Here is a 23,243-nt window from a genome sequence, read left to right as displayed (position 1 = left end):
CCAAGTTATTTTCTTCATGCTATCTTAACATACACAGAGATATGCCTGCTACCTAAGCAGAGATTCTTGTCACTCAGTGCCCTCATAAAAACATCTGGCCACCCCCCTCCCATCTTTAGACTTCTCTGTAAGACCTTGTGGTAGGCATCCTTATACTGCTCCTTCTATAATGCCATTTGCTGCACACTGGGCTCCTCATAACCCCAAAACATTTATAGGTAAAGGAATCAACCCAGCTGAACTGGGGCTGTATTAACATAAGAAGAGGCCTGCTGGATCAGACCATTGGTCCATCTAGTCCAGCATCCTGTCTTACACAGTGGCCAACCAGTTCCTCTGAAGGGCCAACAACGGCACAGAGGATGAGACCTTCTCCTGATGTTGGCACCTGGTACTGGGATTCAGAGGTTTAGTGCCTCAGAACATGGACGTTCCCCTCAGTCACCACGGTTAGTAACCAGTGCCCCTATCCTCCATAATTTTTTCTAATTCCCATTTAAAGCTATTCTTGTGGCCATCACTACATCCTCTGTCAGTGAATTCCACATTTTAATCACTCTCTGTGTAAAGAAGTATTTCCTTTTGTCTATCCTGAATCTACTGCCCATCAACTTCACTTGATGCCATCCAGTTCTAGTGTTTTGGGAGAGGGAGGAAAATGTCTTTGTCAACTCTCTGTATTCCATGCATAATTTTATAAACCTCTATCATGTCCCCCTTTAGTAGTCTCTATTCTAAACTGAAAAGGTCCAGATTCTTAAGACTTTCCTCATACAGAAGGTGCTCCAACCCCTAATTATCTTGGTTGTCCTCTGTTGTACTTTTTCCAACTCTGTGATGTCCTTTTTGAGATATCGTGACCAGAACTGTACACAGTATTCCAAGCAAGGCTGCACCATAGAACTATACAGGGGTATTATAATATTGGCTGTTTTATGTTCATTCCCTTTCCTAATATTCCCTAACATAGAGTTTCCCTTTTTACTGCTGAAGCACACTGGGTCGACACTTTCATTGAGCTATCCACTACAAAACCAAGATCTCAGTCTCAGCAAGTTCAGACACCATTAACCTATACTCGAAGCTGGGATTTTTTATCCCAATATGAATCACCGTACACTTACCAGCTCTGAACATTTGTCACATAGTCGCACACTCACCCAGTTTGTGGAGATCCTCTTGTAGCTTTTCACATTCAGCCTTGGTTTTCACCATTCTCAAAATTCTGTGTCATCTGCAAACCTGGCCACTATTCTACTCACCCCTAGTTCCAGATCATTTATGAATAAATTTAATAGTACAGGCCCCAAGACTGATCTTGGTGAGACCCCACTGCTTACTTTCCTCCATTGTGAGAACTGTACATTGATTCCTACTTCTTACCTCTTAAGTTTACTCAGGAGTCTTTGGTGAGGTACCTTGTCAAAAGCCTTTTGGAGGTCCAAGAATATAATGCCTACTGGGTCACTGTTGTCTACACACTTGTTCACTTTCTCAAAGAATTCCAAAAGGTTAGAACTTCCCTTTACAGAAGCCTTTCATTAGGCTTTGTTCCTCTATGTGCCTAATAATTTCATCTTTGATTACAGTTTCTACTAATTTGCCTGGGGCAGATGTTAGGCTGATTGGCCTGTAATTTCCTGGTTCCCCTCTGGACCCCTTTTTAAAAATTGGTGTAACATTTGCTACTCTCCAGTCTTCTGGTACAGTGGCTGAATTTAGTGGCAGGTTACATATACGGATTAGTCGATCAACTATGTCACATTTGAGGCTTCTGTTTTTTGGTGCAACGAGAATGGTCGGCTCAGGGACTTGCTCCCGTGAAGACACCGGATCACTGGATCCAATGAGCTCTCCGGAGAGGAGCTAATGGCAAGGGGCTTGACTCAGACTCCCCGTGAGTGGCAGCAAGTGGGTTGAAGTCCGAGACTGTCCCCAGCAAGATCTCAGTGAGAGCATCCATAGTAGCCATGGATGTGAAGTCGTGACTTCCCGGGACGGGGGGAAAACAGAACATCTCAACAAAACAATACAAGAAGATAAATAACCCTAACTGCAACAATACTAGAAACTTTCCCACTGATTAAGCCCTTTAAACCATTTGTAAGGAGGGAAAGAAAGGAAGGGGTGAGAAATCTCCCCCTCCCCCTTACTTCTTTAAAGCAGCTAAGAAGAGGAGCAAGAGGAATTTCCTTAATAAATTTACTGGGCTAAAGATGATAAAGTTGATGTCTGAGAAGAAAACTGTGAAACAGATTTATAAATGTTATATTATTCTACTTTGGATTACAGAACCATATTGTGGCTTTTAAATCTTTGGAACACTGTAATAAGCGTCGGATTCTATATTATTGAAATAGAAACCTATTTTCCCTGGAATTATATTTGAGCCATAAGGATTCATAGAAGGGTGTTTAATTTGGATTATAAATATTTACATCTTATTATTTGGACCATAAACTAAAATCAAGGAGAAAGAAGAATTAATGAACTATTAAGCATATATTTTTAACTTTCACTACATCATTTCCTTATAAATCATTGTGCATACTTTTGCGGCTTGTTGAAAATTGTAAAGTATATTATATTCTGAGGTTCTTGTAAACAATTAATAAGTCTGTATTACAACTAAATGATAAGTCTGCCTTGCCTAGGAACCCTCTTGTTTTTAATGTAATTGGGTAAGCATAGAAAGCTGTGCAAGTGTAGAGATTTTATTGACAAAAGAGCTGGAGAGATTCTTTGTTTTTAATACAACATCTTAAAATGGCTGGAGTACAAGGTAAAATATTCTAACACTATTGGTTACAGATCTCCAACTTTCTTTACAAGGAACAATCACTCCAGTAGTAGAAAAAGCTGTGAAAAGGGCTCTGGACTCTATGCAATCTAACCTAGACTTACTTTTACAGCAGAAGATCAGCCAGATGGAAGAGCAAACTAACATGGCATACATCTTTGTGAGAGATATGGATACAGAAAATACAGATGAAGTCTGCAAGCAAAATGACATGGCCTACAGAAAAGAATACAAAAAGAATACAAAAGTATACAAAAAGAAACAAAATGTTTGGAGAACTGAATGTGAGATTACATGAAAGAACGACAAGAGATGAAATCTTTACAGCAGCAAACGAAATTTTCCTTCAGAGGGAGAAAAGTAAAGAATATATGGAACCTCAAATCATCCAAAAAACTGAATATAGAGGGCCACTTCCAGAAGCTATTTTCCTAACATACAAGGGGAAAAGACACAGAATTAAGACTTTAAAACTTAAGAGGAGAAACCAGAGAATGAAGAAGAGGATCAAATCCTACAAAAAGGGTTAAAACTTTCTAGATATGTGAGATTACATATACTTTTAAGAGAAGAAGGTCAAACCCTTTGGACAAGAGAGACTATACAATTTTTCAAGATTTTATAAATTAGATTTGAAAGGAACAGGAACTTTATTTTAAACCAATTGCAAAAGAATATACATAAAAAGGTGGAATATAGAAAATAGATATTTAGATATTATATGAGATATATAACTAGATACTTTAGTGATGAAATGGAACCCCCCCAATCTGTGTATGTTTGTCTCAATTAAAAATAAAATGTTATTAAAAAAACCCCTCTCACATTTGAGTTCCCTAAGAACTCTCCATCAGGACCTGGAGACTTATCAGTTTTTAATTTCCCCAATAGTTCTAGAACTTCACCTCAATTTGACTCAGTTCTTCAGACCCCTTTCCTGAAAATAGTAGCTGTGGCATGGGTACAAGTCCCACACTTTCTACAGTGAACACAGAAGCAAAAAATTCATTGAGCTTTTCTGCCGTCTCCATATCTTCCTTTAGAAATCCCTTTATTCCTTTGTCATCGAGAGGCCCAGCTGCTTCTCTGGCTGGTTTCCTGCTCCAGATATATTTAAAGAAATTTGTATTGTTTGTCTTGATACTTTTAGCAACCTGCTCCTCAAATTCTCTTTTTGCATGCCTAATTATTGACATATTTCTTTTGCCAGAGACTTCTTTTTTCTGTTCAATTCATTGGGAAGCTTCCTTTCAGAGTGGGGGGAACAGTTAAAACTATGAAAAACGATAGTCCAGCACTTATAAAATAAGTCAGCCTTGGCAGGGCAGAGTTGGACTGAACTCCATGTAAGGTTGGAAGGAAGACCAAGCTATGAACAAGGTAACCAGAGGGATTATTTATTGTCTTACTATTTACTCTCTGTGTAAAGGTGGACGATATGTATTTACTTAACTGGGAGCTTTTCTACATTCTCACTTTCCTCACTTGTGTGTTCTTGTTACTTTGGGGGTGGGGGTGGGGTTCTGTTCCACATGGGCGTTGCTCCCTCTGGTGCTCAATTCGATATTACACTGCTTTATGTCTGTCATATCTTCCTGCAGATTTAAACTGCAGGTTTTTATGCCAGACATAAAGCAGTGCATCCCCATAGCTAAGGATTTTGGGGGGAGAGGGGCTCGGGGGGCCTCACCAGCCAATTAAATCAAAGTTAATTAAATTAACTTTGATTTAATTTGTGGAACTCCTAAGGCAGCCCTGCACACACACCCAGGCTCCAGGGCAAGGTGGGATAATGCCCAGTGGCCGCAGCTTCCCTTCCCACCCCCGTGCAAGGGCAGGTCTTCCCTGAAGAGCATCTGGCTCCCTCCCTCCCTAAAGAGCCCCAGTTACCCCTCCCATGGCGGCGCAGCACCAGGCACAGCCTGATCTCTACCCTCGGCTCCCTCCTGGGGCCAGGAGAGGTGAGGCTCGCAGCAGCTGGGCTGGCCATGAAGGTGCTACATGCAGGCAGGGCCAGATCACCCGCTAGGCGAACTAGGCATTCGCCTAGCGTGCGGGCCGGCCCTTAGGGTGCCAAACTGCTCTCCTGCAGGGTGCTGGTGCTGAACTGTGCCTCCCCCCTCCCCTCCGCACCCTCCCCGCCACCAAGACTGTCACCGGTGGCTCTCCTGCAGGGTGCTGGCAGTGGCGGTGGCAGAGGAGGAGGGCCGGGGAGCTGTGCTCTCCCTCCCAGCACTGTCTCGCCGCTCACCCCCCCGGCTCTGGCCAATGTTGGCGCGGGCTCGCCCCACGCCCAGGATATCCTTCCCGCAGGCTGCAGCTGGCACCGAACCGTGCCTCCCCCCCTCTGCGCCCTCCCTGCTGGGACCGCCACCGGTGGCTTTCCTGCAGGGCACTGGGGGTGGCGGCGGCGGCGGAGGTGGTGGCAAAGGAGGCCTGGGGAGCTGCGCTCTCCCTCTGGGTGCCGTCTTGCTGTTCGCTCCCCGGCACTGGCTGACGTAGGCTCAGGCTCGTCCTACCGCCCCACGCCCGGGATGTTCTTCCCACAGGCTGCAGTTGGCGCCTAACTGTGCCTCCCCCCTCCCCCCTCCCCAGTGGGACCGCCACCGGTGGCTCTCCTGCAGGGTACTGGTGGTGGTGGAGGCGGCAGCGGCAGAGGAGGGCTGGGGAGCTGCACTCTTCCTCTGGGTGCCATCTCGCCACTCAGCCCCCCAGCTCCGGCCGACATCAGCTCAGGCTCGCCCTACCGCCCCGCACCAGGGATGTTCTTCCCGCGGGCCGCAGCTGGTGCTGAACTGTGCCTCCACCCCTCGCGCCCTCCCCACCACCACTGTCGGGACTACCTCTGGTGGTGGTGGCTCTCCTGCAGGGCACTGGTGGCAGAGGAGGAGGCAGGCCGGGGAGCTGTGCTCTCCCTCCGGGAGCCATCTCGTTGCTCGGCCCCCTGGCTCTGGCCGATGTTGGCATGGGCTCACCTTGTCAGTGGCGCCTCCTCCTCGCCCCACCGCCCTGCGCCCAGGCTGTCCTCAGTGGCTGGAGCGGCTGTGGCGGGGCCCGGGGGGATCCAACAGGTGGCTTTCCGAGCTGGGTGTCAGTGGGCCAAACAGCCCCCAGATGGATGGGGCTCTTAAAACTCTTCAACACCCCCCCCAGGTCTCTGGGCGACGCTCACCTGCAGGGGCGATGGCAGCGCTCTCCCCTCCCCCCAGTCTCAGGCCCCACCGGGAGGTTGGCATCGCCTGGGGGGTGTGGGTGCCACAAGCTGGCCTCACCTTGGGCTCAGTAACACCTTGGGCCAGCCCGGCATGCAGGCTCCTTGGTGCACTGCAGCACAGCTGAGCACCCCTGGCCGGGGCCAGAAGAGGCAGCCGCCTGCCTCCTTGCCTTGCCTGGCTTACTTGTTGTTGGATGGCAATGCAGTGAGTGTCTTGTGGAAGCCCAAGAAGGAGACTTCTCCCCGCACTTTTCATGTTCACTGCCTGCCCAGGCTGCTTTTTAGCCCAGCCTGGCCACCGCCACCATTTGTGCTGCCCTTGTCGTCCCTGCTGACAGGCCATGGGAGGGGGGGGGAAGCCAAGGCTTGGGGAGGGCCCATAGAAACCACTAGGGGGCTGAGCCCTGTGGTAGCTTTGGGCCTGAAGCCGTGTAATATTGAATAAACCACTAGAGGGAGCAAAACATGTGAGGATGGGGGGGGGGGGCTAACAAGAAGCAATGGGAACGCACAAGTGCTGAAAATAAGAATGTGGGAAAGCCCTGGGATACAAATACTTCAGTAGGAGCTTAACAGGAGAAAAAAGACCCCAGCCCACCACAGGTTAGTCATATTGGAAGGCAACCACAGCATCTGTCAATCAAAAATACAAGTGTAGCCTGTGCCCATGTTTTGTTTGCTGTACAATTTTGTTCCTTAATGTGTTACTAAACTGTTCTTCCCTATCTTTTATAAACTTTATCTGTGTTTTATTGTGTCTGGGTATGTAGTTATCAGTTTGAATACTGAGGTGAATTAGTCATGTTTGGGGGTATTTAATGTCAGAAATCCTTTCTAAAAGAAATTTCTTATGTATTGCAAAGGGTTTCTGGTGGAAGTCCTGAGCCATAGGTCCCTGTGACTACTGCCTGGCCCCATCCCTCCCCTTCCTTCTACAACTGAAACAGACCAATAGAATATCAGAAGTGCTAGCACTTTAATATTGTTGATTTTAATACTGTTTTATATTATTGTATTATTTATTAATGTGATGAACTGTGTTTTATCTCATGTAAATTTTATTCTGTTACCAGCCGCCCTGAGCCAGCCTTGACCGGAATGGGTGGGATAGAAATCAATAAAAATCAATAAATAAAGTGTTTGTACCATTGTCATCTCTTTGGCAGATATAACATTACAACAGAATAATTACCAATGACAATTCCTTCCCGAGTCCCAGACATGAACATAGATGCTGTTTTGGAAGGCAACTTGAAGTGTCTAACAGCCAGGAATGGAGAGAGGCGGTATTTCATCATGTTTAACTTTGGCACAGTGAGGTAGTTCGAGCTGGTTGTGTGACCTTCAGGAGAGAAGGGAGATGGAGAACGTTGGCGTGGGGAATGAGGCATGGCTTTGGCCTGTTCTGGCTTCTTGATGAACACCCACTCATATCGCTCCATTTCAGGCTGCACCTTTCAAACAGAGAATGTACGTCAGATGGACTCTCTTACTAACTCGTACATCCTGTCTGCTCTATTAAGGCAGGATGACTTAGGAGGATTAGGCTGATCAACAATATCATGGCTGGAAGAAAAGACTGAAAAAATGCTCACCCCCCCCTTCCCTAACACCTGTGGGGGACTGTTGATAGAGCTCGTTCTGGATGAACTGCTGAAGGATAGATGACCTTGATATCACACAAAGCACCACTAAACACCCAGCATCCCACCCAAAGGATGTCGCACAACTAACAGGGTCAATTGGTAGAGCTGGCCAATCAACATCTGTATACAGCCCAACATTTTCAATATAAGGCTGCAGAATAAATGAGTTTGCTGGTGATGAGTTTGAAAGGGTTTTGCAGGCAGTGGAAGGCAGGAGGAGCAGTCATTTCAAAGACTGACTCAGTAGCGATTTTCCCACTAAACAGAATCATCCCAATTGTGGGTGCTCTACACAGCATTTCCAACTTTCTGTATATCATTGTATAGTCTCATTGACTTTGGGAGAAATTCCACACAGGTGTGGTTTGTGTTAGTCTGGGGGTTACATCTGCAACTAGGCAAGGGCAAAGACAGGGCAGAGGGGACAGAAGCAGAGGCTTAGCATCAGGCTACATTCTCCTCTCTGTCTTGCTGAACAGGAAACCTACCAGCAGCAGGTAAAAAGGCAAAATGTTTTTTTGCACATGGTGGCAGGCAGCAGTGAAGGCTGGTGGGGGCGGGGAGGAAACTAGATGCTTAGTAAATAGTAAAGAACATGAACACACACACATGCCCATAGCTACGGTGGGCATACGGCAGAGATGACTCTTCAGAAATATATTATGCCTCTTCCCTGAATTTTCAACTTTCTTTTTAAAAACGTCTCTAGACCTTTTCATTGTGAATATACAAGGGAAAATGTGCAAGCAGTTTTTGTCTGGGTTGCCTGATAATGAATGGGGGAAAGGAAACTGCAAGAAGGCTAGAGCTGAATCAGTGAACTCCTTCCTGACAAAATATATTGTTCTGCTTTCCCCTAAAGCCTCTTATTCTTGGGATCTTTGCTCATTTTTGGGTGGTTTCTTTCTACTTTAATGTCCACAGTGACAAGTCATAACTGGAGAGAAATGTATACTCCTTTGAGAATGGTCGTTTCTATTTGCAGAGGGAAATTTGCCTCAGGAATAGGCAGGGTCATGAGAGGAAGTCAGAAAAAGAAAAATAAACTCCCAGTTTTACTCAACTGTCTTTAATCATTAATTGCAAACCATCTTGCTGTAACTTATTTGATCATATGCAAAATGCCTTTTATCAGTGACTAACCACTCTCAAGCTCATGTCTTCACCTCCCCAAAATCTGGGATTAGAGCTAGAGTACTGAAGAAGTTAAACTCCAGAACCTGTCGCTACAGAAAATGACGCTAACAAAAAGGAAGGGAAGGGGGAAGGGGAAAAAAAGGGGGGGGAGAAAACTCAACCCAAAAAGTTGCTATGGATCCACAAGGGTTAAGCTGACACTAAATATTATGAAAATACAAAATTTATTCAGGTGTACACATTTTAAAACTTAGATTCATTAAAAATATACCATTCAGACATAAAAAACTTCTCAACATTCATACATAGAAGGGTTAGTGCTGTGCAACTGAACCAAACGCGTTTCGGCCCCTCAAAGGGCCTTCCTCAGTGGTCACAATTCCAATTACAAATTTGACATACATTTCAAAAATTTTTTTACATAAGATGTTAAATACATATACAGTATAAGGCCAGATGTTGTTTCCTAAATACTTCTGTATTTGTTTATTATTATTCTATTCTCAAGCTCATGTCTTCACCTCCCCAAAACCTGGGATTAGAGCTAGAGTACTGAAGAAGTTAAACTCCAGAACCTGTCGCTACAGAAAATGACTCCAAAACATCTGACTTCTACAGAAAACCAAAGGAACAAGGGGGCACAATATTCACGTAGTTTCTCACTTAAAAAAAAAGTCTTTGGAAGATATAAATAACTTTGAGTCAAGTATAGTTATTTTACATGTTGTTTTATTTATTTTTAGTCTGGTAAATACTCCTCCATTCAAAGCTATGTGATTGTGACTACACAGAGATACCATCTACATACTTAGTGGTGTGTAAAAATTCTACTATTAACATTGCTATTCAATATGACATTATCAAGTCTCATCACATGACCACATCTGACCCCATCTAATCAGTCTGCAGAGTTGGAATGTATGTGTGAGTAAAGCTAATTCCCTGGAATTGCCAACTACTTGGAGAAAAAAATGACCGTCCCTCCAGCAGAGGTTTAATGGGATGTTAGGCAATGTTCCCTCTAAGCACTGCAGTCCTGTGAGCAAACAAATTTGCGTGAGTTGAATGTATGTCACTCCATCCTGTACAAATTCTGGTATAAGCTACAGAAAACCAAAGGAATAAGGGGGCACAATATTCACGTAGTTTCTCACTTAAAAAAAAAAGTCTTTGGAAGATATAAATAACTTTGAGTCAAGTATAGTTATTTTACATGTTGTTTTATTTATTTTTAGTCTGGTAAATACTCCTCCATTCAAAGCTATGTGATTGTGACTACACAGAGATACCTAGTGGTGTGTAAAAATTCTACAATTAATATTGCTATTCAATATGACATTATCAAGTCTCATCACATGACCACATCTGACCCCATCTAATCAGTCTGCAGAGTTGGAATGTATGTGTGAGTAAAGCTAATTCCCTGGAATTGCCAACTACTTGGAGAAAAAAATGACCGTCCCTCCAGCAGAGGCTTAATGGGATGTTATCAGGTAATATTATTTACTTCCATGCCATGTCAAGCTCCAGCTGCCCATTTCCACATATTAAGCTTCTATTACAGAGCAGGACATTTTTCCGCAGGCCCGTTAGCAACCCTACCCATCTCCCCTTATTTTGCTGTGCTCTACTGTTGGAAGCCTATTTTCTCTAGGCCAGGATCCATCACAAAAAGTCAGCCATGCTAGAAGAAAAATTCTGAAGGAAGGAGAATTTGAAGGGTAGTATAGCAAGGAATGGTTTAGCATTCCTCACCTACACAGTCCATCTTTTACCCCACATCTGAGGATCCTGGGACTTGAAAGTACAGCTCTCACACACTTTACATACCACCTGGTGCTTGCTTAGCATGTGAGAAATTTACAGTGCCCACTGAACTACTGAAATTCCTATGCATTTTCTTACCTGTCTGAAATTTGGAGGGAGTGTGTTTTGGATGAGAGGTACAACCCCAATTATGTGTGGGGTGGTTACAGCCAGAAATATATTGTTCATTAAAACCAACACAAATGACTATTGGATTGAATTCCTAATACGGCTAGCTTTAATTCCATTATTAAAGAACCCAACTCAAGTTTATAAAACAAGAAGTGCTATCTTTGGTAGCACGTATACTAAACAACAATAGACTTCAACCAGAATCTGGTAGTGTTGTTTTTTTCATTTTGCAGATCCCTAGAAATAGCCAAATTTGGTAGATAAGGGGATTAAAAATAGATAAATATAAAAGTAAATGATTCTTCTTAGTGGCAAGTAATTTTTTTTACTCACTGTGAAAACAAAACATTCTCCTGTACCAAAGAAGGTTGATGCTCCCCCACTTTTCCCCCTTTCACTCCAGTCTGAGGAGAGAAATGCTCCACACACCTGCATATGAGGGAGAGAGAAAATAAGAACTTTCATAATTTATGGCTACTAGACATCAGAAAGAGCTACAGTGCCAAGAAAATGTATTGTCACAAAGGGTTGGTAGATTTTTTTTAAACTTTCATATTCTAACAACCCATTCTTAATGGGATGGGGCTGTACACCATGAGATAAATCAACACAATGTTACAAAGTTTAGTGTTCTCTCTATATATAATAATTCTCTGTTGGTGGTGGCACGTTGCTGAACATTCCACACGCTCCCAATTCAATACGCTCAGTGATGTGTCACTCAGAAGCTGTCCCTATCCACTGACTGCATTGCCTGAGTCCCGCCTCCAACATTCTAAACAGTTTGCTGTTATTCAACCCCCATAGCCAGTCGGAATACAGAGGTCATTTTTATATGCGGCCTCATTGGCCTTTGCCTCTAACATTCTAAACAGTTTGCTGTTGCTGTTGGGAGTCACTAAACTTGTCCTGAGGTAAAATTGCCAGTCTCCCCGTGGGGCCTGGAGATCACCCAGAAATCACTGTTCCCCAGCCACAGCAAATCATTTCCCCTACAGAAAATTTCCCAGCTATTACAACTGATCTTCAGATGACCAAGATGAGTTCTCCTGGAGACAATGGCTGCTTTGGGCAGTGGACTCTATGACATTATACTCTGCTAAAGTCCCTCCCCACCCCAAACCCTGCCCTCCCCAGGCTCCACCCCTCAAATCTACAGGTATTTCCCAACCCAGAGTTGGCAACCGTGTAATCTGCTATGGAACCACTTTCCAGACCCTTGGAACCCAGAAAACATGTCACAGGAGGAGGTGCTTTTCTACCTTAGCTGCCAATGCATAACACCCCCCTCCCACCAAAAAAAATAAGTCAGAGGTGGAGAGAACCATACCTATTACCATGAGGCTGTCCTTCCTTTCTACCCACTTGAGGCAGCAAAATGACTTGAGACAGCCCTGCCTTATAGCTAAGCAGAAGGAAAGCAACATCTATCTTTCCATTTCTATCTTTCCAACATGGCTTGCCTCCCTCCATTTCCCCCTTCCATCTGCCACCCCACCAGCCACAGTCGGGACACTCATCTGGAGCTTCCTTCTAGATCTCGTATTTCTTCCCACAACGGGCATTACTCCTAGTCCCTTTATAATATGCTGATAAACTGGTACAAATAATTAGGCTTAGGATATAAAGACCTTTTAATCGATAGTGCAAAATCTGTTCTATGGATGATCTCTTTTAAACTTCTGAGTAGTTAGAACACAAAAAATGTGTCTTACTGATACATTCACTAAGCAGCAGACTTGGGTTTGCTGTCACATAATTTGTGAAGTAACCTTAATTTACGGTTCTGAAGTAGCACTAACTACTTTGTAATAACATCGTTTTTATTTCTTTTCCCTGGACCTCTGTCTTGGTTCATTCGTAATGGCCTTTAACTATCTCTAGAGAATAAAGTGGTTGCCACAGGGAAACACTGTTGAATTCTCTGTACTGCATAGCATTCTCCTGTCATTTTCTATGTCTTTAAAGATATATCCCCTGCTGTAGACTTTTTAACCTAACACTTTGAGTCATGTCTCCCAATCTCCTTTCCCTGTACCACTTTCATCTCTTCAAATAACTTTTCTAATTTGGTAAACGTCATCATATATACCTCAAAGTCAGTTCGATATATAAATGTTGAATTTTTATATCAGATTAAAGGAATGCAACTTTGTTTTCTGTGGGAATGAGCTCCAGGAGCTCAAGATTTAGAATTTGTTCTTAGTACATGGAACTCTGCACGAGGCATCCTCCAGATACCTTTTAATCTTGGAACCTCAGAAGTAGTGCCCCACCCACACTTCTCTGGGATACTTAGAAGACACTTACTTCCCCCAACGTGGTTTTTAACAGCAGTACTGTTGGTTCGTAACCTTCACAGCAGGAATAAAACCTGCAGGAAACAAAGAAGGAAATTTGATGCGCTGAGTGAGGTTGGAATATAACATGTAAGTACAGCATATTGGACTTTCATACATTATCAAGAAACTTGGGGTAGGGCACAGTGGGGTAAGATATAAATCATCCAGAATCCCCTCTTATGTGGGGTTCATTCCTCTGACTATCCAGGTCCCTAGCAGGCTTTCCACATTGTCTCCTGTCAGTGTAATAATACAAGCTCTCACTCAACTAAATTTTGTATTTTTTGCTCTGGGACCTCTAAACTGTTGAATGTACTTGGAGGAATCGCCATCCTATTGACTCTAAGCTCCTCTTGGCTTACTTGCGACACCAGCCTTTGAGTCAAGGCAAAATTACTGCACTCTCTATGTTGCTGACAGCAGAGACCATTTCTGATGTGCATAAAATAGGCTTGTGCTTCTTCTATAAAATGACCCTCCCATAGGCTCATGCGTATATTCATGTGCTTCTTTTCTTCATGTCCATTCCTTTAGTTTTGGACCACATTATATTTCTCTTCCCTTTCCTCATGATCTCCTAATCTTGACCTGGGTCTTTTGATGTTTTGCAGCCTTCTGCTTGGGTTTTGGGGAGAACTTTCAAAACCAAGTGCATTGCTCCTGAAAGCCAGAAATATATTACAGGGAAAATATGGCTCCTGTTTACAGCAACAACACTGCAATGCCAACAAGGCCTTTACAAAACTCAGGTGATGCTTCCTCACTTTGGTCTGTCTTGCATCACAGAAAAATCAACCTATCTCTTTTTTAGGATTTGATTTTAAGTACATGGGGGAACAGCAACCTGTAAGTAACTGCTGCCCACCTTTTGGTGGAAACTATTGTTATGATGAACATGCTGCCTATGCAAACCTATAAAAGGCATAAAAACACTCCTTCATTTATTTCTGGTATTGTTCAGGGTTATGTAACAACTGGTAAAGCAGATGTTCTCTATGAGTTGGGAGGCAACAGTTCTTGCTCAGTGAAGGAGGTAATTGCTCTTATCAAACCATGACATAACATAATCTCAGCAGCACATGGAAGAACTTAGCATAGATTTCCAGGTTTAGACATTTACAGCATTACTGTGATTATGAAAGTGTGTTTTGCTGGATGTAGAAGTCCCTTAAATATTAGATCCCACTGGCCATTAATATTGCAATGGCTCTTTAGGCAAGATTCTAATATGCATCTTCTGAATGGGCAGGATGAGTGCTCATATTTCTGCCACCAGTTGACTCTCAGTAGTGTTTTCACTATTGTTTGCTGCTGCTGTTGTTACTGATGATGATGGGACCAATGATGGGACCAATGTACATGACATTTATTTTCCTTCTTTAATTGTAAAGATGTACATAGGGAATTGGGGAAGAGAAGGCTGCATGGTATAGCCTGATCTCATCAGATCTCCGAAGTAAAGTCGGGTGACAGTACTTGGAAGGGAGACTGCTGAGGAAGACTCTGCAGAGAAGACAATGGCAAAACACCTCTGCTTCTCATGTGCCATGAAAGCCCCTTGCTGGGATCGCCATAGGTCGACTGTGACTTGACAGCACTTTACACCCACAGGGAACTGAACATAACTAGAGCTGTATTTCTTTGCAGTGGCAGAATAGCCAGGTGCTAGCATGAGATGTGTGAATTGCAGATGAAATGTGTAGGGGCTTTTTAAGACATGGATCCCATGTTCATGTTTTAAGCTTCTGACTTCACATTCTACATTGCCCTGCCATCTGGGCTGATGATTAGCAGCGCTCAGAAGGAAAGGGTTGGATAGCATGTTACTGGCCACTCAATTCAGGCTCTTTCCCAGGTTGCGACAATATGAATTATTGGTGAGCCAGCCTGAGTTCATGTCTATACAGTAGCCTCCCAGTGTGCATACTACTGGAAATATGGGGATTACCCTAGAGAAATGTATGTTCCACGTACATTTAGGGGGCAGACAGAAGTTTGGTGTCTGAAGTTATAAGATAATTAGCCAAGAATGTGCACCCTTATCAAGAGGGACAGCTAGCTAATGTTTGGGGATGATTATAAAAACCTATAAATATGAGAAGCTGAACTGATTGGGAGCTTCTTAAAATGGACAGTTCCATTAACAATAACTTCAGAATTTCTCTTCCTCTGTTCAAAATATTGGTCCAATTCTTTACTTGACATAAACCAAGATATCCTTATTTAATTCAGTTATCTGGATGAAACTATGACTGCTTGAGATGGATTTCTTCAGATACTGCCTTACCTTTTCAAGCTGTACCCATCTTTAGAAGTTGAGAATAAGAGAACAGGTGAGAACAAAGAGAATCGTTCAGGGATCCAGGACCACACAATGCGCATCTCCTGAGCAGTGACAATAGTAGAAGTGAAATTATGGGTGTTCACAGTAAGGTGAAATGGTTGCCTGTGCAACAGAGGTAAGGAAGAAAATTGTCAAGACTCAAATACTGCAAAACAATCCACAGTTCCTGATTTTTAGGACGAAGAGCACCCTTCCTGCAAACATTCTACCAGCAAACATTCTAGCAGCAGAATGTACAACAAGTTCTTGGAAAGTGATATGCCTTGATGTTTACATTTTTACTTATAGCTTATTGTGTTGGTTTCAGAGGACAAGATGCAAAATAAAGCAATAATCTTCATAATTTTGTAATTAATTAATCTAAAGAAATTTATCAACTAAAAAAAAGTTATTACCTTACCATCAGGTGCTTTTGTACATTTTTAAATTGTATAATCACAGGGGCAATACTAAACTAGAGTCTTGCCGCACCTTAAATACTAACAAAATTTTATTCTTTCAAACGTTTTTGTAGACTAGAGCCCACTTCTTCAGATGCAAGAAGTGATGAGGCGGTCTTCGACGCATGTGTGCTTTTGCAGTAAGCACAAATACAGCTGGAACAATCTAATGGGATACAGCTGGAACAATCTAATACAGCTGGAACAATCTAATGGGAACAATCTAATAATCTACATGATTAATCATTTATTTTTTATTATTCCAAAACAGATCTGTATGGTAGACACAGGCAGAAACACAGGCAAAAGAAAATCTACAACCTACAGCCATGGACATTCCATCACTCCAGAGCTACCTCTGTTTTATGGCAACAGAATGTCATTTCTTCAGTGTGTAGATTTCTCACTTTTATGGCCGGTAAACTGATGCTGCATCAAACTAGAGTGAGTTATTTCTATGGCACACACATGCCCTTGGGCTTTAGACCAAGAACTGGATTCCGATTCCAGATTCCAGTGAGCTGATATTAAGCACTCAGACCCATCCTATTATTTGTATTTGCTGGAAGAATAATCTGTTGACATAACTTTATCTGGAAGACTGTTGTCATCAGGGAACGTAACGTGTCTAAAGAAAAAGTAATTAGACTTTTGTACCTGGGCTGCACCATGGTTATTCCCTTCTCCACCAGGGCCTTCCTGTTAGCCATTTGAAGGAGCCAGATTTCTTTGCGAGAGAACAGTCGAATGGCAAATGCCTTCTCTAAAAGCTTCTCTGCAGTCATGTGCTCATGGATGTCCCACATAAAAGCCTGCAAGCTTCCTTTGACATCAGTCACATCCAGTCCTTTAGAACTTACTGAGATCTGGAACTGTTTCAGCAAGGCCAGAGCAATTCGGTAGAGGACTTTCTGTCCCTCCAGAAGATATACGTCAAATATGCGGATGACATAATCAAATGGCAGGTCATCAAACAGCCACACCAACCACTCAGAATACACCTCAAAAATGTTGTCTGTTGAGCCAGCTATGAATCGATGGGCAGCTGGGCAGTGCTTGTTGGCTAGGTCTCCAAAGGTCATGCATGAGGCCTTATGACTCAGGAAGGAGTAGTCTATGTAGGAAGTATGGGAAGCATTGCAATAGAGGAGTCGGTAGGTATTCTCAAAGCATTCCGCTTCTTCTCGGTTGTAATGAAGCAGCAGAGCAACCACAGCTGGAAGCAGGGGACAGTAGGTGATGTCTGGGGACATGTTGGCAATGCAGAGGAGTATCTTTTTCATAGCAGTAATCCCTTCAGTAGTGAGGCAGTATTCAGGCATGATGCTCCCTGCTAGGAATTCAGGCAAGGGGTGAAAGTTGTCCCTCTGGTTTTCACACAGCTTGACAGCAACATCCCTGTAGACGGAGGCATCAGGGGTCATAAGCCGACATGGTAGGTACTGGATAATGTGCTGGTAAGCCCGTGCCCTTAGGGCATGGCTTCTAGCCCAATGTCCTTCCCTTGCCAACTTCTTTAGCTCTTTACTAGACTTGCCAGTAAACTGTTCATGAGTATCTTGCTGCTCATCCAAATTGGGAAACTTGTTGTGGTCTACAAATTCACTAGTGCCTAGGCAGGAGATTGCATCATTGACCCACATCTCAGCCTTGGAAGGGATTTCCAAAGTGACTATAGACGGATTGGCTGTTTCTATAGAACAAAGACACCTTATTCAGTGATTCATCTTCCCATTTGATAGATGCATTTTAAAAATATCTCCTATAATGTTTAGAAGTCAATAGTTCCAGGATACTGGAATCTGGAGCAGTTCCAGACAAGGTTTTATTGTTGGCTCTGAGAAAGTGGCTAGGCAAGCTGCTAGGAAGAACTCTTGTCATTTTGTGTTCTTTTCTTTGTTTATTCTGAATAAAGATGTTCATTTGTTCACACTCAGCATATTCCAGAGTGATTGTGGCATCTTATATCCATGGCATGAAAAGCAAACAGATATTTACATAGTGGCTGAATTCTAAGTGTTAAAACTTACATCATTCAAATTAGTGTCCAGGACCCCAAATTGTGGCCAAAAGACCTTGTTATGTCAAAGTACACGTTCTGTAAGAGAACAATGAGAACTTGACCCAGGAAACTACCCTGAAGCCACAGTCTCCAACAGAGAGCTCCAACTTACTCTATAAAGGCCCCGTTCACAAGGAGCATTTGCCACGCTAAAGATACGGATGATAGGTGGATTTTCCGGGCGCGATCACACTGCAACATCTGGGAAGTGTAGTGCACCTGTGGCTATCCTGTGGCTTCGTGCCGAAGATATGGAGTAAAAAACTAGTACTTACAATGTACTAGCTTCCAGCAAATGCGGGGCAAGGGCGGGCGTCTGATTGCGTCCCGTCCTAGTCCCATCGCAAACTGGTTAGTTTTTTTTTTAAGTCTTCACAGGATGTGCACAAATGATCATGCGCATGCTCACTTTTTGGTGAGAAAAAAAATATTCCCGTTTGCCACGGAAGCGGCACCTAGCAATTGCTGGTGTGATTGCACCATGCCGCTTCTTTGCCGTGCTGCAGGATAGCTGTGTGATCAGCACCTCACGCTCTAACCACGGGACCTCGATGGGACATGTGATCAGGCGGCTGTGCGTTATTTTTCTCTGGGGCAAACAGCCATGCTTCCCCCCCTGCATTTTCTGGCCTGTGTGACCGAGGCCAAAGAAAATCTGAATTTGCAGGGCATTAAGTCTTTTTTTAAATTTTTCCCCCCCCCCCCCCATGGCAAATCTGCACTGCAAAGCACATTCTGAGAAAGACTCTGGCTACCAGAGCCTGAATCTTATTTTTTCCTCTGCAGAAGGTTTAAAATTACCATAGCAAAGAAGTAGACATACATCCTTTATTGGCACGTAAAGCAAAGAAGTAACTACTAAAGTACAACAGAGGCTGAATAGTTGAGGCTGGGGCTGTCATACAATGGGTGCAGTGATCAGAGATGACGGCAGCTTTTGCATTGTGCTGCAGTTGGGAGAAATAACACCTCAGCACAAGCTTGCTGTTGTAGATCTGGAGCAGATAAGAGTTCTGAGCTGTTTTCCCAGAATCCCTTGGAGGAACTGCAAGTTATATTATGCTAATGCTTAGCATTCATTTAGCACCTGTCGCCCAACAGTTTATACCATTGTTATATTATTTGTAGTGCAGAGATGCTACAGAAATAGAAATGCCAAAACTAATCTATGGGTGTCAGCTGCAATGGCTCAGTACTGAAAATAAAGAGCAGCAAATGACAGTCTCATGCTTTGCTCTGTGTTGAAGATGGTGCTGTGAATTTGGCCATCTTGTTTACGGTGAACAGATCTAGCATTAAATCTGTGCAGATGTTTAAAAGCACAGACTAATGTGGGTGTACAGACAGTTGTGGGATCATACCCAATGGCCCTGGACCTGACTTCCAAGTGGTCAGCTGATCATCTGTAGTGAGCCTTACAGGTGTAGACATGTATTTACATAGCCACTTCCATAGGAGGCTGAAGTTGGTTCCTTATTCACACTTCCTTATCCATTCCTTATTTGTTACTTATTCGTCAAATCATTCAGAAACACTAAGGAGAGTTGGAAAGCTCTGAACCCCAAAATAAGGTCTGGACCACCCCATAACATATACCCCGGGCTTCACAGGACTCTCCCCTTTGAGGGGACATATGCTGTGTCCTGACCCAAAGCATGGTTCTGGTGCCAGCTGCTCCAAAGAGTGGGGATGCAAGGACAATCACACAAGCAGACACTGGGGCTAGGCTGCACCCCAAAACAATCTTTGGACCACCCCAAATGACACATCCCCACTCTCAGGAGACTGTGCCCTGCAAGGTTACATACGGTGATGCCTGGTCCAAACACCAGTTCTGATGCCACAAGCTTCTATTCGCAGTGCTTCCCCGGGGCCTGTATTTCAAAGGAGGTTTGAATAAGGAAGAGCCCTCTGCACTCAAAATGAGGTTTGGAACCCCACACTTCATACACCCCCACCTTCAGCAGACTCTCCCCTTCAAGGGTACATATTCTGTGTGCTGGTCCAAAGCGCGGTTCTGGTGCCAGCTGCTCCACAGTGCGGTGCCCCCAGGACAAACACACAGGCAGACACTGGGGCCAGACTGCACCCAAAAAAATATTTGGACCACCCCAAATGACACATCCCTACACTCTGGAGACTGTGCCCTGCAAGGTGACATACAGTGATGCCCGTTCCAAACACCGGTTCTGATGCCAAGAGCCCCAGTGTCTGCTTGTGTGATTGTCCTTGGGGCCCCGCACTTTGGAGCAGATGGCACTAGAACCATGCTTTGGGCCAGGACACAGCATATGTCCCCTCATTGTGACTTAATAGATTTTAATGTTTTATACTGTTTTTTATATGGGCTTGTGCCCCCGTGTAAGCCGCCCTGAGCCCATTCGCAGAGAGGGCGGGGTAAAAATGCAATAAATAAATAAATAATAAATAAGAAGGGGAGATTCCTGTGAACCTGGGGGTATATGATATTTGGTGTTCCAGACCTTATTTTGGGGTTCAGAGCTTTTCAACTCTCCTTAGTGTTTCTGAATGATTTGACGAATAAGTAATGAATAAGGAATAGATAAGGAAGTGCGAATAAGGAACCAGCTTCAGCGTCCTCACTTCCATGTTATCAGGACCTTGCTTTTTTGCAGCAGTCCCAGTTGTGAAGAAGAACCTCCACATACATCCTCTTGACACAAATGTTTGATTGGATACATGGACTTTGGGGGCAAGACCAGCAGGCATGATAGGGGGTTCGGAATACAAGGTTAGCCTATTTGCCAAATACCTTACCATCTATGTGTCGAGCCCTGCAACTTCTCCAAGAACTCTACAAAAATTTGGCAATGTGATGGGCCTAAAAGTTAACCAAGAGAAATCAACTCTATACCCAATAAACCTTACTACGACTACTTCTACAAGAATCAAAGAACAATTCCCCTTTCAGTGGATCAAAACGCAGATGTCTTATTTAGGTATCAAAATACCACTGAACTTGGCAGACCTCATTAAAGTCAACCATCTAAAAGTGGAGAACGACATACAGCTACTGCTTCGAAAATGGAACTTCAAAACACTCTCATGGTTGGATTGGATTAGCACCATTAGATCATTTATCTTTCCAAAACTATTATTCTGCTTTTGTGCAATTCCTATCTACATTTCTGATTCTCTTCTACGTAAATAGCAGTGCCCTTTTACAAAATTTTGGTGGCAATTTAAGAAACCTAGAGTTAAGTTTGAGACGATGCATCACACCCTAAAGAGAGAAGGCCTGGCTGCCCCTGATCTTCGTCTCTACTATACGGCCACAATTTTAGCTAATCTGATAGGGCAATACCATGGCTCTGATACACTGGGATGGAAGAAGATAGAAGAAGTATCTATCAAACACCCTAGCTTCAAAGAAATTCTTTGGGGCAGCAAACCGCAACTAAAATGGCTTAGATCTGCAAACCCATTTGTACAAGCCACGTTGAAAGTATGGTTCAAACACAGGCATAAACTAGTGACAATGAAATCAAGGTTAAGCACCTTTACTGGTCAAGCTTGGTTCAAGCCAGCCTTGGAGCGGGACTCATTTAAGACATGGAAAGCAGCAGGAATTATTAGATTTGTGGATGTTCTGCAGAGAGGCAAACTAGCAACTAAATCAGACCTAGAACAGAAACATCATATTCACTGGCATGGTTTGAATATTTATAAGTTCAACTTCTTGTAGAAGACCCCATAACAAGACCTAACCTTGCCAAACCGCTAACAGGAGTGGAAAAATTGTTGATGAAAAGTGAAGGAAAAAAAGGACTGATCTCTAAATTGTATCGTATTCTATTAGATGAAAATGAAACGAAAATCCTGAGCTATCAAAGCGCCTGGCAGAAAGACATCCAGAGCCCTCTACTCCCTACCCAATGAGAGTCCATATGGCATACGCACGTTAAAATATCACCCTGCCAGGCGATTCAAGCATCTGGTTTCAAAGTGCTCCACAGATGGTATTTAACTCCTGCAAATCTTTCAAAAATTTACCCTCAATTTTCACCACTTTGCTGGAAGCAGTGCTGGTGGCAGTGCCCAGCTATTTTTCAGTTTTGGTCCCAAATTTCAGAATAAATTCAAATGATCACTGGTCATTCTTTACCTCTGGATCCAGCTCTGCTCCTGCTCCGCCTTTGGCCAAAAGACAGCCCACCTCCAATGAAAAAGAAACGGATTAATTTGCTGATAGTAGCAGCCAAAATAGTCATCGCGCAAACCTGGAAATCTCCAACTCCCCCTACGGTCCAAATGTAGCAACACAAGGTGTGGGATTTTTTCTTATTAGAGAAAATTCATATGATCATTAGCAAAGACTGCAACACCAATGAGTTAGCCAGCCCTCTGGATATTTGGTTCCCTGTCTTAGACACTCTAGACTATAGTAAAATGGATTTAGGAAGTGCTGATGTAGTTAAATTCAATCTCCTGACATATGGCTAAACTCAATCCTTTGTAATGTGAAAGTCAAAGGTTTTTTTTAGTAATATGGTGCCTAATACATGCTGCTAAGTATAAACCTAGGTGCTCAAGCTTACATGAGAAAATTCCAGTGCACAGAGGTTGTGTTAATCGATGAGTAAGATGTTATGTTGATGTTTTAAAATCTACCCTTTTATCTCCTCTTGTAACCTACTGGAATCATATTATTTGGCTTACTTCTTTCTTAAATACAATAAAATTTTAATTTTTTTTTAAAAAAGCAATTGTGCTATAAAAAGAAAGGCATGATTTTGCTCTGCTCCTTGTGATTTTTAAACATTATCAGGGATATGTAACAAAAATTGTTAATGTTCCTTGATAGCAGGGAATCTGCTTGGAATGTAATAGGCACTGGAGTTCAGGAAAGTAAAACTGTGTAGCTGGGGGGGGGGCAGAGAAAGAATTTGGAGAAAATTCAGTTGTTATGAATTTAAAATATGTCTTGTTTATTTGTAAATTGAGCAAATATTACTTTAAAAAATCCCAAACCCCAAATCCATAAGACTGGTGCTTTCCAATTCCAATAACCTTTATTGGCATAACAATAGCTTTAAAGAAAAATAACAGTACAAGTCAGCCCATATGCCAACAAAAAGAAACCATCAAAGTATAGTGATTTGCAGGGCTATTTTTAGGCAGGAGCGCATAGGAACGGAGTTCCGGCTGGCTTCAGAGTTGGCCACCCCCACTACAGCCAAAACCTCTGCGTGCGTGGCTACAGAGGGAAGGCCTGGAGAGTGACCCCCCCCGTGACTCTGAGGTGGGCGGGCCAGGGGGGCCCCTGGGAGGACCAGGGAGGCATTTAAATGCCTCCCTG

The 23,243-nt window shown here is 43.3% G+C and overlaps 1 protein-coding gene across 1 annotated transcript in view; it reads right to left on the bottom strand.

Moving 5' to 3' along the window:
• LOC107114905 (TBC1 domain family member 24-like) overlaps positions 1-23,243 on the bottom strand; it is a 29,343-nt gene that overhangs the window by 1,870 nt on the left and 4,230 nt on the right. The window contains exons 2-6 of the mRNA XM_015416511.1: positions 16,519-17,554; positions 15,365-15,523; positions 13,046-13,109; positions 11,069-11,164; positions 7,207-7,468 (exon numbers count right to left, since the gene is read on the bottom strand). Coding sequence (XP_015271997.1) covers positions 7,207-7,468; positions 11,069-11,164; positions 13,046-13,109; positions 15,365-15,523; positions 16,519-17,554 — 1,617 coding nt within the window. The remainder of the gene's footprint in view (positions 1-7,206; positions 7,469-11,068; positions 11,165-13,045; positions 13,110-15,364; positions 15,524-16,518; positions 17,555-23,243) is intronic.

This window comes from Gekko japonicus, unplaced genomic scaffold, assembly GCF_001447785.1.
Source record: "Gekko japonicus isolate JY-2015 unplaced genomic scaffold, Gekko_japonicus_V1.1 scaffold2544, whole genome shotgun sequence".
Lineage (NCBI taxonomy): Eukaryota > Metazoa > Chordata > Lepidosauria > Squamata > Gekkonidae > Gekko > Gekko japonicus.
The sequence above is the reverse complement of the archived record's forward strand: the minus strand, read 5'-3'. Positions and strand labels throughout refer to the sequence as shown.